Genomic DNA, 13,182 nt, shown 5'->3' with positions numbered 1-13,182 from the left:
AAGCAGAAACCTCCGAATAACGCATTCTTTCAATTTCAATTCCAAACATCATGTATCCTGTGAATAGAGCGATAGGTAATAAAAGACTAGTGGTCGAACTCGTTCCACCAATTCTCTCTTACTTACCAGGTCGAGGGCAGCTAGAATATCATTTGAAAGACGGTCACCCACTTTAAAAGAACGTCTTTCAAACGAGATAATCAAGCTTATCGCATGTGTAAATTCATCTACAAGACAAAGTGGAGTATGAAAAGTCATATGATCCAAGATATCAATGAATTTCTTCATGCAATGCCATCTTATGTCTATTGAAAAGTGGAATGCTTCGATGTCTAGTCTTGCTTGGATGTATAGAGTTAAACCAGATTCTATTTTGGGGATGTTTCGCAGTATTACCATTCTGAGAAACGATAACGGTCTGAAAACTTGTAGATCCCCTCGGAGCTGTGCAATATCTGTATTCTCACCTTCTTGTTCCCGTCATTATACAGACGAAATAACATAACCAGTGATATGAACGAAATGTTATTTAACAGATACCATGGAATGTTTGAAGCCAGCCAGGATCTTGGTTGATGGTCTGAATAAGGTTGATACAATACAAGCACATTTAAATTCAGATACGTGCACATGTAGATGTGTAGTCACTAAACGAGTTATTGGCATTGACTGAGATAAACGCTGACAGTTGCCAGTTATAAGAGCTGTTTTGCTGCGACACATTTATGATGTGCTAATTAGGATGTTCATGGCCAATAAATTCTCCCAAGCATCTTTATACATCGAAAAATATTGGACAAAAACAATCTGATTATTCAACTGATCCATTTTGCCACCCGCATAAATTACAGCATTAAAAGGAACTCTTTGAAAATATGATGCACATGTTGACGTACAAAACTATATTGTTTGCATTAAACGTTGTGGGGGAGCTAAATGATTATGCGATTTATGGGATAAAAGTAAAAGTGAGAACTTGCAAACTGTCCTCGAAATTGCTCAGATTTAAGATTAAGAACTAATTTCTATCTTCCGCTCTTACCGAGCAGCTCAAACTCCCTATTATTTTTTATTTCAAGTGCTTTGCTTCAGGTTTTTCTTCTTAATCAGCATTAAATGGGTTTTTCAATTTGTTCACGCAGAATGAGTTTCTTTTCCTCACACAATAAACACTTTTGCGGTCAACGGATTACTACTAGGATATTTTGGCCAGGCGATTAATCTTTCATTTGCACCAACAATCAGCATATGATGTGAAACAAACTTCGCATCCAAGGTCATCAATAACGTCAGCCGAACATCCACATCAGATTGTTCAAGGCATGCCTCCAAAGTTAACATAAAAAGATATATAGCATGTTTAGGTTGAAATTTATTGGTCTCTTTTGGGTGATGAAGAGAGTTGCTTGCAATTTTCGACCGATGAACCTCTACGATGAAGTTATATGATCCGAGCAAAGACACAATTGCGGAGTCTCCTACTTTTCTGAACAAATCATCACGAAAGATAATCGACGTGGACGTATTATGCTCGTACGGTTTTTCTAAGATGGTGATGGAGTGTGTTCTGGCTGATGATTTATAGACATAACCATTTAAATCACATTTGATATCTTCTGGCATGATGTTATCAATATAATGTGATTTAAGTATGTCTGCTTCAGACATAAGAGAGTAGCGAATCCCTTTCAGGCTTTTAACATACTGAAGTTTAAGAACGAACCCTACGTTTACTATTTTATACCAATCTAACCAAGACATGGCTAGGGGTTTCTCCCTGTTCTTGTGCAATAGAAATTTGCATCGAAAGGTCATCTCCAAGAAAACATTCTCACCGCATGAAACCATTTTGAAATATTTGAACGTCGAATTTCTTGGACCGAGGCTTTCCTTTAGTTCATCATACGGTAGAATCAACTCTCGGCAATTACCTTTTCCATTCAAATCGAATTGAAATGCTCGGAAATTTTCATAGACAGACTTTCGTCCACGACGAGTACTAACACCTATTACATCATTGCCGAATTCGCCAGCAATATAGGTGAGCTCGTTAAAATGAAAGTTACTTATCATTCTAAACTCTCCGCTTATGCTATCTTGGCTGAAGATGTAGACATAACGATGAGGGCTCAAGGAGTAATGAAAAAGAGCCACCGTGACTATAACCCTCAACTTCGTGTGGTAAAAGACTGATGCCAAACATGCTGGGAGTCGGCCATAGATCCTTACATCACGATACGACCGATAGTTGCCCCTCTGCTAGTTCGGCAATTCGGTAGAAAGTTAAGATATGACATATTTGAAAGCAGTGTTCGAGTTTTAAAGGATGAATATGTTCAAATTCTAAAGTTAATACATTACATGTGGGAAATGGAAGGCCCTGACATCTTGCTGTGCATCCTGATTTTATCAACCCTTTATCAATGTATAATGCCGATTTGGGATACCAAGTATGATAAAGAAGTTGCGCTCCACTCGGCATCCCATCCCGACAGGCATGTCATTAAAGCAGAATCTACGAAAACTGCGCGTTAACCCGTAGATCTCACTTAGTTGGAGATGTTGCCCGTTCATACGTCCACTCGGACTTCATCTTCGAGGTAAAATTACAGTTATATCTAGTAGTATTCAGTTTTAAATTCATAGCGTTATTCCATCAGCATTTTTACAGTGATGTTTTTAATCGTAACTTGGTTCAGTGCGAAAGATGGATACCACGAAGTGTCTATCCAAGTTGCAGTCCACGATTTGAAAGACGACTTTCTCATATATATACGCCTGAGGCAAAGGTCTCAAATAGTATTGGTACACGTATCACTGTGAAATGTTCATCAGTTCATTTGAATTGAGGTTATCATCAGACGCTTTTATAATTCACCCTCAAAGTTGAAGTGTAGGTGAACGATTTATTCTTTATTCCTCAGTTGACTGTACGCCATGCATTCGAACGAGAATTGCGTTTCTGATTCAACAGCGACATTGGTACAAACGTTGCATTGTCTTATTTCTAGTTCGATTACACTGTGTCGTGCGAGTTCTACATTGGTCGACACGATCCATCGCCAGGTCGAGAATATTCCTCAACTCTAATTGTACTTTTGATGGTTTTATAAATTCGAAGTTCACGCGTAGTGTTGATACTTTCCTTCCATTGTGAGTATTTCTTCATTAAGGCATCGCATCGGCCAAATGTACCAGTCATGTACATGTACACGCTCGCCGAAGAAAATTCTACCATGATTGGCGCTCAAACGAGTCATTCATACAAGCTGTCTTAATTATAAGCGCGCAGCAGAGAAGCCGAATACTTTTCTGAGAAGCGCTACTATATTATTGTTAAAGTTTACGTATCCAATGTAAACAATAACTCATCTCATTTCCATGAATTTGATTCAGTTGACGCAAAAAATGGCCGCCAAAAGAGTAAAACGCAAGAATGAATGGATTCATCAGTTGTTCTGAGCTCAGAGAGAGAACATTTATGAATATTCACACTGTTTTTCAACCTAACTTCAATTTTAGGGGGGTTTTGGGGTCCCCCCTCCCCCGACATATGTGTTTTGTTTTTTGAAACTTCAGTAATATATCCAAAAGACATTTAGAATTGATATAATCCCGAATTAATCGAGCAAAAACCGGGCAGGCGCTTCGAGAATGATTTTTTTGTAGATTTCAATGAACCTTTTGAACGAATTTCAAATTGGTCGTTGTGGGACCCAAAGACACATTATTGAGAAATGGGTGTTCTTCAGATATTCTGTTTTTTCCTAAAGAATAATCAAACTTCGCTAGCGGGCTTTTTATGCTCCCAGATATGAAGAGGGTTCTATGTTCCTACGATTCTCTGGTAATCAGTCTGGTGTTTGTAAATTTACTACTCTCTTCGGACAAATTCTAGTCTAACTCCTCGGTTTCCATGTTGATTCATCTCTTTAATTACTTCGTTCTTATCTTACAAGGTTCCCAAGGGTCAAAAACTGTTTTTTGCCCGGGATGACGTTAGATTTTACATTTGCTCAATGATTGTGAAATGTGTGTGCGGAGTGCTTGACTCGCCATGCTCGGAACAATTCTCAGCTTACACTCCCACAAAAACTTACACTCCCACCAAAATTCGACACTGGAGTTTTCTCAACATAAAGGCTTTGGAGTAACCTAAACTAAAGTCAGATAAGCACATCTTATCCAATATTTCAAGTGATCTTCAAACATCACTTATTCCACGAATCATGGAATTGTTCATAAATTGCACAGCCTGCTTTCAGGCAATGTCCAGAAATCATGATGAATTGTCTTTTTTTTTACGCACAGCCTACTATACTGGTAAGGCAATGTCCAAAAAGTGACCATAAACACTATATGGCGCAGTCCTTGAATTTTGATTGAATAATTCTACTGAACTAAAAAGTCTCCGCTGAGACATCAAAATTTAAAACACAATTTAGTAACTTGGAGTAAACTTTCCAAAATTACTGACACTACTGGAACGGGCATGATTATATAGCCCCTACACAGTTCCAGTGTTTCAGCGCAGATTTAACACAGAATAGAGGCTGAATGAATAAGTTCTATTAAATTTCAGAACTTATTCATCCATTCTCTCACACGTTTATAGCTGTTGTTTTGGAAAAAACGCGACCGACCCCACAAGAGTTCAGAGTGGGAACAACAGCTCTAAGTTCGAGATTTTCACGTAATTGACCGGCTCGATCCGCGGTCTGAATTTGACTGACTCGATCCGCAGTCTATATTTTAGAATTGGAATTATTGCGATCTGGCGTCGACGTTGGGAAGTTGATCCTCGTGTTCATCGCTGCTTTCGAGTAAGACGATCTTGTTGACAGGACGTTGAAACTCTCCAGTTGAGGTTCTGAGGGTGACTTTCCTCATGACGTTGTCTGTTTCTGACGGATGTACTGTAGTAATTAGCCCAAGAGGGTAGTGTCCTCTGTGAGCTAGCCTCACCTCATCGACGAGCATCACCAGGTCTCCCACTTGGAAGTTCCGGATCTCGATGATACTTTTCTGACGTTCTTGGAGCGAGGTGAGATACTCCAACTTGAACATTGACCAGAACTCGTTGATCAGCGCCTGGACCTGGCGGTAGCTATTTCTGACAATCAGGTCCTTCTCGTAGAAAATACCAGGTGGATGAGCTGCTACAGGTTCAGGGTTGATGATCATCATCGGCGTGATTGGAAGTGGATCTCTTGCATTCTTGCTGACTGCACACAAGGGACGACTGTTATACAACAGCTCACATTCTGCTACTGTAGTGGCTAGCTGGTCCTCTGTTGTGATTCTGCCCTTCAGCGTGCTCAGCATCACCCGTCTCAGCGTGCGAAATGGTCGCTCAAAAAGACCATTCCTATTCGATGCCTTTGGTACATTGGGTACCCATTCAATATTTTTTTCTTGCATGAAGTGCTGGACCCCAGACGAGTTGTACAGCTCCTGCAGTTGGTTGATCTCGGCCACTCCTGCTGAGAAGGTCCCAGCATTGTCACTGATGAGTTTTCCAGGTCTTGACCGTCTTGCCAGAAATCTTCTCATCGCATTTAAAAATGACGCTGTTGTGAGATTAGGCATGATTTCAAAGTGGACAGCCTTCACTGTGAAAGAGACTAATCCCAGGATGTACCTCTTTACTTGGCTTCTGCGTATCTTGGTAAGGACTGGACCCATTATATCACATCCCGTTTGGATCCACAAGTTACCACTGGTGACGCGTCCCTTGGGTAGGACTCCCTGGATTTGGTCCTTAGGCAAACCGATCGCTCGCTGGCATGTGATGCATTTCTTCTCAAGCTCATGGACGACACTCGAGCCATTTATCACCCAGTAGCGTTTTCTGAGAAGACACAGCAACGTCTGTGGTGGAGCATGCTGATATGCTTCGTGGTAACTCCGGACAATTATCTCGGTCAGATGATGCGATCTGGGCAGAATAAGTTGATGCTTCTCAGCGAAAGTTAGGTCTGACTCTGTTAGTCGCCCGCCTACTCGTACTGATCCTGCCTCGTCCTTGTATGGATGGAGATTATGAAACTGGCTGCGGCTCATTTTTGGTCCAATCTTTCCCAGTTGCTTCATTTCGCTGGCGAAAACCTCTCCTTGGACATAAGTAACAACAGCTATCTCCGCTTTCTGCAACTCGCTGACCTTGATTGCACCAGTAGGCCCAGTGTATAGCTCTTTCTTCTTTCCATACTTGGTGTCAATAAGCCATTTCTTGAATCTCAGCAGCCACGCAGTAGCGACCTTGAGTCCACTCCAGCTAGAGAAGCGTTCCACCAATTCCATCAGCCTATCCTGGCCTCTCACGATTGCCATCACAGTAGTTCCCTGTGTGGATTCTTGAGCATTAGACGATTGGACTCCGGTATCTTTATCAAGGTTACGTCTCTCGGCTGCCTTTACAGTAGTAAATTCTTGAGCATCAGAGGATGAGAATCCAGTATCATTATCAAGGTGATTATCAAGGTGATGTCTCTCGGCTGCCTTTACAGTAGTATCACTATCAAGCTGACGTCTCTCGGCTGTCTTTACAGTCGTATCTTGAGCAGAGTCTTGAGCATCAGAAGATGTGAATCCAGCATCAGGCTTACAACTCTCGACTGTCATTACTGTAGCATCCTGTTTCAATTCTGGATCGTCTGGCTCTAAAGGGGCAATGACAGGGCACACTGGCCAACTCTCCGGTGACTCGCTCAGAAATCCTGGTCCATTGTAATACTCTTGGCATTGGAGAAACTTCTCAACCGTCAATCCTCTACTGCAGATGTCAGCAATGTTCTGTGGCCCAGGAACGTGCCTGATCTGGACTCTCAGCTCCTGTTGCAGCTCCCGGATTTCCTGCAGCCTATTGGCACAATACGGTAAGAAACGCCTGCTCTGGTTTTTTAGCATAGCCAATACTGCTGTACTGTCAATCCATTGGTGGATTTCATTCCATTTTACATCAGCCTGCTGAACTACAAACTTGATGGCTCTCATGGACAGTAATGCAGCTTGCAATTCGATCCTGGGTATTGTCTTCGTCTTCTGCGGCGTAACCAAGGCTTTTCCCACCAGAAAACTGACATGGATTTCATCTTCTTCAGTTATGTACCTTGCGAAAAGTACATAGCCATATCCAATCTCAGATCCATCCGAAAACGCGTGTAGCTCACTTCTGGCTATCTTGGCTCCTTTCGGTGCTGTGTATCTTGGTCTTTTCAGACTACTAAGCTGATCCAGGGAGTTGAGCCATGTCCTGACTGCCTTGGCCTCTTCGCTTGGCAATGGATTGTCCCATCCCAGCCCTTCTCTTGTCATTTTCTGTAGAATCTGTTTTGGTTCCAGGGTTACTGGTGCAATCGCTCCCTCGGGGTCAAACATCGACGCGACGTAGCCTAGCAGTCCTCGTCTCGTGAGTGGGCGCTCCTTCTTCCTCATTTGAAATACAAATGCGTCCTCTGCCACATCCCATCCAACCCCAAGAACTCTATCCTGGTGATCTTGGCTAGTTGAGGATTGTCCAAACTCTACAGCCTGCATCGAAGGTGCTCGCCTTTCATTAGCCACCAACTGGAGTAATACTGAGTCGTTCACCACACATTTTGCCAATGTGAAACCTCCTTCATCCAGTGGATCAAAAATCTGCTCGATTATGATCTTAGCTATCTTTGGGCTGGCTGATCTCAAAATGTCGTCTACATAGCAGTTGCGCAATCCTGTCCTGACGACCTATGGGTGGTATTTCTCGGCATGATCCTTGCAAGTTTTTCTCAACGCATATCCAGCATTCCCCGGTGCATGTGTTCCTCCAAAAAAGTTATGGACAAGTTGAAACTCCACTACTTCGCCATCGAGATTGTTGTCTTCAAACCACAGAAAACGTAGGAGATTCCAGTGATCTCTTGGGACGAAAACTTGATTGAACTTCGCATTAATGTCTGCTTGAATGGCTATCTCACCGCCAGTCCTGAACCTCAGCAGCACACCGAGTAGAGAGTTGATGTTGTCTTCACCAGAGTAGATGTGGTCATTGAGACAAGACCCATCGTACTTCGATGCTGCATCCCATACGACACGAAGTTTGCCTGGTTTTGCTGGATGTAAGACATGATGAAATGGTACGTAGTTGACAACATCGTCTGTCTCAATCTCATCTGCAGGTATCCTCCTGATGTAGCCCTTTTTCCGATAATCATCAACTATTTCACAGTAGGCCTGATACTCTGTCTTGGCTTTTGCAATCAGCTTCCCTGCCATGAGTTTTTTCTTTACTGACATCAGCCTGTTATGCGCTAACGTCCGATTGCTAGGCATATCGACATGAGATTCCTTCAAAGGTATCGGTACATAGTAGTGCTGTTCACAGAAGTAGGTTCCTTCTTCAAGTATCTTCCTAGCCTTGACATCTTCGGCCGACATAGGCTTCTGATAATCGTGCTTGGTTCCTACATATTCAAACTCTGCCATCTCTATCAGCTTCCGATCCAAGGCTTGATAATCCTGATCCTCCGACTCCGAGATGAAGTTACAGCTTGCCTCCCCACGTGAAGCTCCTCCTAACAGAGTCCATCCCCAGATGTACTTAGCAGCAACCGGGTCTCCTTCCTTAGGTCCTGGCTTCCACTCAAGTTGTCTATGAGCTTCTGGAACATCGCTCCCCACTAACAATCTCACATTCTGCCTTGGTGCAGATGATATGGGCACATCCTTGAGATAATCATATTGTTCCCAAACTGACCGGCTTGGTATATGCTTTTCTCCTATGGGAAGTTTGTCCCATGAATGAACCTCTTTCAAGGTGATCTTTGAATTGACGTCATCATTCAATCCTGTTACAGTTAGCTCGACCCTGGTACTCATTCCAGACATCGCACCATGCATGGTATTCAAGAGCATGGGCCCATCATCTTCTTCGATGTCCAACTCTCTAAGCAATTCCTTGTCACAAAAGCAGGCAGAGGAAAATGAGTCGATTCCTGCCCATACTTGCACCGCTTTACCTGATACTGGAGAGCTGACCAGCACAGGAAAGGCCGGGAAATAAACATTCTCCTTTGCATCTGAGCAGTGGACTTCTGCATCAGCGTCATCTTTTCCCTTCTGTTTTTCATCGAAGTGTAACAATGTGTGATGTTTCCTGTCTGTTTTGCATCCCTTTACACTGCACTCCTTCGGTAATGGACACTTTGCAACACCAGAGTGAGGCAGCTTCTCATCAACATTCAGACAGTTGAAGCACAGGTTCCGTCTCTTGATAACTTCATGTCGCTGTTTGTATGGCTTGGCCTTAAACCCAGTGCAATTCCACAATGAGTGCGGCGATCCCTGACAGGTACATTTCTTGGACTTTTCATCTGACGACTCTGTCCTATTTCCTGCTGAAGTATCCCTTCTACATGTTTTAGGTAAGGGCTGTTCCTTCTTTCTTGTCCCTCGCTTCTTCTTGGATGCATCATTCCACTTGGCTGGAGCATCGGCTGTCTTGTCGGACGTGAAGTATACCTTTAAATTAGGTTTCTCACCAGTGGTTTTCTGACTCTTGTTATCGCCTCCCTTCTTCTTATCCAGCAGCACTGCAAACTCAGTGTCATTTACCTGGCATGCTAACTCCTTGACATAGTCTACCGCATCTTTGAATGTAACATCTCTGCCTGTGTCTCTGATCTTAGCGGTCCTTTTCAGCCATGCCCTTCTATCTGACAATGTCAACTTTCCGACTATCTCCAGCAGATACCCAAAGTGATCAAGAGCAGACTGTTTCCCCAAGCTCCTCAGTGATATCTCAACTGTTTCTAGCAGGTCAGCATATTTCTTGAGATCTCCACGTTCTCCATATCTGTTTTCTGCTGTCTTCTATAGCCTCTGGTGAAATTCATGAGTGATCAGGTGGGTTTGACCGCATCGACGCAATAACTCCTGAGTAGCTTCATTATATGCAGTATCTGGTGGTAACATGTCGAATTTCTTTATCGCCTCGCTAGCTGCCCCTGTGCAATACTTCTTCAAGTTTTGGTAAAGTTCAGCCTTAGTCTGGGTTCTGGATTCAACGTTTGTCTTGAACGCCATCTTGAATCTTGCAAAGTCCAGTGGCTCACCACTGAATCCTTTTATCTCTGGCTTTGGCAGTTCAAGTCTATTTTGCAAGTTGCGAAGGTGAGTGACCATCTCGGCCTCCATGTTGAACTGGCTCCCACCATGCTGACCCGTACTGTTCTGGCTCCCACCAAGCTGACCCGTACTGTTCTGGCTCCCACCATGCTGACCCGTACTGTTCTGGTTTAGCGACCCCTGGTGACCACATGATGGCTTCTCACCAACAGCTTGACGAGTTGACCATTCCGCATCTGGTGGCTGGTGACAGCTGGGTGACATCTGGCAACCTTCTGAGAACAACATCTGGTGATCGTATGATGACAACATCTGACCGTGTGACTGACTTTCAGGCAACGGCTTCTCACCCAGAGATGACAGCAACTCCTGACCCCGCGACCTCTCGTCGTGGCCATTTGACAGCATCTGTTGGCATGAAGACGACATCTGGCGACTTTGTGACGACATCTGGTGACCGTATGTCTGACCTTCAGGCAACGGCTTCCCACCCTGAGCTGACAGAAACTCCTGAGACGGCGGCGACCTCTCATGATCCTGTGACGGCATCCTGTGACAGCTGGATGACATCTGGCGACCTTGTGACGACATCTGGTGACCGTATGACTGACCTTCAGGCAACAGCTTCCCACCCTGAGCTGACAGAAACTCCTGAGACGGCGGCGACCTCTCATGATCCTGTGACGGCATCCTGTGACAGCTGGATGACATCGGGCGACCTTCTGACGACATCTGGTGACCGTATGACTGACCTTCAGACAACGGCTTCTCACCCAGAGATGACAGAAACTCCTGAGACGGCGGCGATCTCTCATGATCCTGTGACGGCATCCTGTGACAGCTGGATGACATCTGGTGACCTTGTGACGACATCTGGTGACCGTATGACTGACCCTCACTTTCAGGCAACGGCTTCTCACCCAGAGATGACAGCTCCTCGCTTCCTGAGGATCCCCGATTTCCCCATAAGCACTGGTCCACTTCATCACCGTCGAAATCGTTGGCTCTCGAGTCTTCACTAACATTCTCGGAGGTCGAACTATCATCATCGACTAGACTGAGGAGATTTTCCTCCAAGGCTCTATGTGTCAGCTCCAGTTGAGCACGGTTCCTTTCACAGATCACCTCGACCTTCTTTCTCGCTAGTGTGGCTTCCTGCTCTATCTCCAGCAATCGCTGCTCAGCCATCACCTCAGCCTGCTTCATTTCTATCTGGTACCGAGCATGCCTCATCACCGCTTTTCTACTACTTCTACTGCTGCTGTTTTGGATGATAGGGCCATAGTTCTCAATGACGCACTAGCATTACTTGGTAGGGGAACATCCTCTGCACCCGCTGTATGCATGCCGAACATTGCCAGTGCAGCCACATGTTCTTCACTGCGGTCTTCCATGTACATGATGCACTACGCCCACACAGTTGTACTCAGTTGACAAAAAGTTTTTGACTGTAAATTTACTACTCTCTTCGGACAAATTCTAGTCTAACTCCTCGGTTTCCATGTTGATTCTTCTCTTTAATTACTTCGTTCTTATCTTACAAGGTTCCCAAGGGTCAAAAACTGTTTTTTGCCCTGGATGACGTTAGATTTTACATTTGCTTAATGATTGTGAAATTTGTGTGCGAAGTGCTTGACTCGCCATGCTCGGAACAATTCTCAGCCTCCAGATTATGAAGAGCCAAGTTACTGAAGGCGCCAAATTTGAAATTGACGCAACATTAAAGGTTGACGCGCAGCCTCCAAAAACTTACAGTGTTCCTCTACTAGTTACAAAGTCTCTTCGCCTGCAAAAACCCATTCCAACCAAATATGTATGCATTTACCATTCGGCAACATGTTAGTGGGGCGCTGTTCACTGCTTGTAAACATAATATGTAGACATGCATATTGGATTTTGGAGATAGACCAGTCTTGCGCTAACAGTTTTTCTCAAATTAAAGGTGAAAATAAGTGGTGCTATCTATATTTTTTTAGTGGAACTAGATTCAGTGTAGACCATTATTGCACAAAGAGATTTCACACTCAGGATTCCTGCTATTGGTCTAACTCAAAATTTTTTAAAAATGGAGTTAGACCACTATTGCACTGAGCAGCTCATATATTCTATAATAAATGCTATGTTCGGATACGACATGGAAGAACCTTCAAATTTCATCCAATTTTACAAAAACTAAAACTTTCCACACATATCCCTTGGACCTTTTCGGTAGCTAATCCCATTCATAATGACATCTGGCAAACTTTTCTTCAAAAATTTTATAAAATGTTGACTTTGCAGCAAGTTTTTACCAACTGTCCTCATGTCAAACTGGTAAAGCACGCTCCTGTACATTGTTATGTGTATTGTACTATAATGCATGAAGAGAGATGAAATTTTAAGGGTCCTCCATGTCGTATCCTAACATAATATATATTTTCTGTAGATGATATCTATAGAGTATCTGTTGACATACAGTGAACAGTGGGAGGGGAAAGCTCTGACCCTAGCAACTCCAACCCCTTGAATTCGTTGCCCAGGTGCCACAATAATGCGATTGTATCAAGGAAGCCACCAGTACCTACCACCTCTTGCCTCCCCCGACTGGCTGGTAGGGGGTTTTTTTTGGGGGGGGGGGGGAGGGGCACTCTCTGAAGTACAGCGGTTACTTTGTTAACATGGTTCAAGTTAGTCCTGCATCGGGGTCTTACAAACACCAAGACCGCTCACGAGAATGTGGCCTACCAGCCCAATGCTAAGCCTGTAAAGAAGTTTAAAATGTCCTGTATAAAAACGGATGTCCCCGGAACAAATTTTTGGTTATTTGTGTGCCTTAATTTTTAACTATAAAGGTAGTGACTGTAATAGCCTCTACAGAACCATGATATACTACATAATCAAAATTAAACGGTCATAGTTGGCAACAAGTTTAAGACTAACGGAATTCTGAAATCAAAGAAGGCAGTACAGGCCTGTCTGTCACCCAGGCAACAGCACAGAGAAAGAAAGAAAACCTGCCCGATGACGGAGAACACCGCATAACCAGCGCTTAACCGGGTGCGCACGCAACAACATCGAATAAGGTCTATGCTGCCA

General features: G+C 43.8%; 1 protein-coding gene across 1 annotated transcript; it reads right to left on the bottom strand.

The window, feature by feature from the left end:
• Window positions 1-4,764: 4,764 nt before the first annotated feature.
• Window positions 4,765-7,539, bottom strand: LOC135500837 (uncharacterized). Its single transcript, XM_064792502.1, has one exon. The coding sequence runs from the start codon at window positions 7,537-7,539 to the stop codon at window positions 4,765-4,767; it is 2,775 nt and encodes a 924-aa protein (XP_064648572.1).
• Between the last annotated feature and the right edge of the window lie 5,643 nt (window positions 7,540-13,182).

The sequence above is a fragment of the Lineus longissimus genome, chromosome 16, assembly GCF_910592395.1.
Source record: "Lineus longissimus chromosome 16, tnLinLong1.2, whole genome shotgun sequence".
Classification (NCBI taxonomy): Eukaryota; Metazoa; Nemertea; class Pilidiophora; order Heteronemertea; family Lineidae; genus Lineus; species Lineus longissimus.
The sequence above is the reverse complement of the archived record's forward strand: the minus strand, read 5'-3'. Positions and strand labels throughout refer to the sequence as shown.

Excerpts from the sequence above, each read along its gene's own strand:
- LOC135500837 (XM_064792502.1), bottom strand. The coding sequence starts at position 7,539 with ATGCAGGCTGTAGAGTTTGGACAATCCTCAACTAGCCAAGATCACCAG.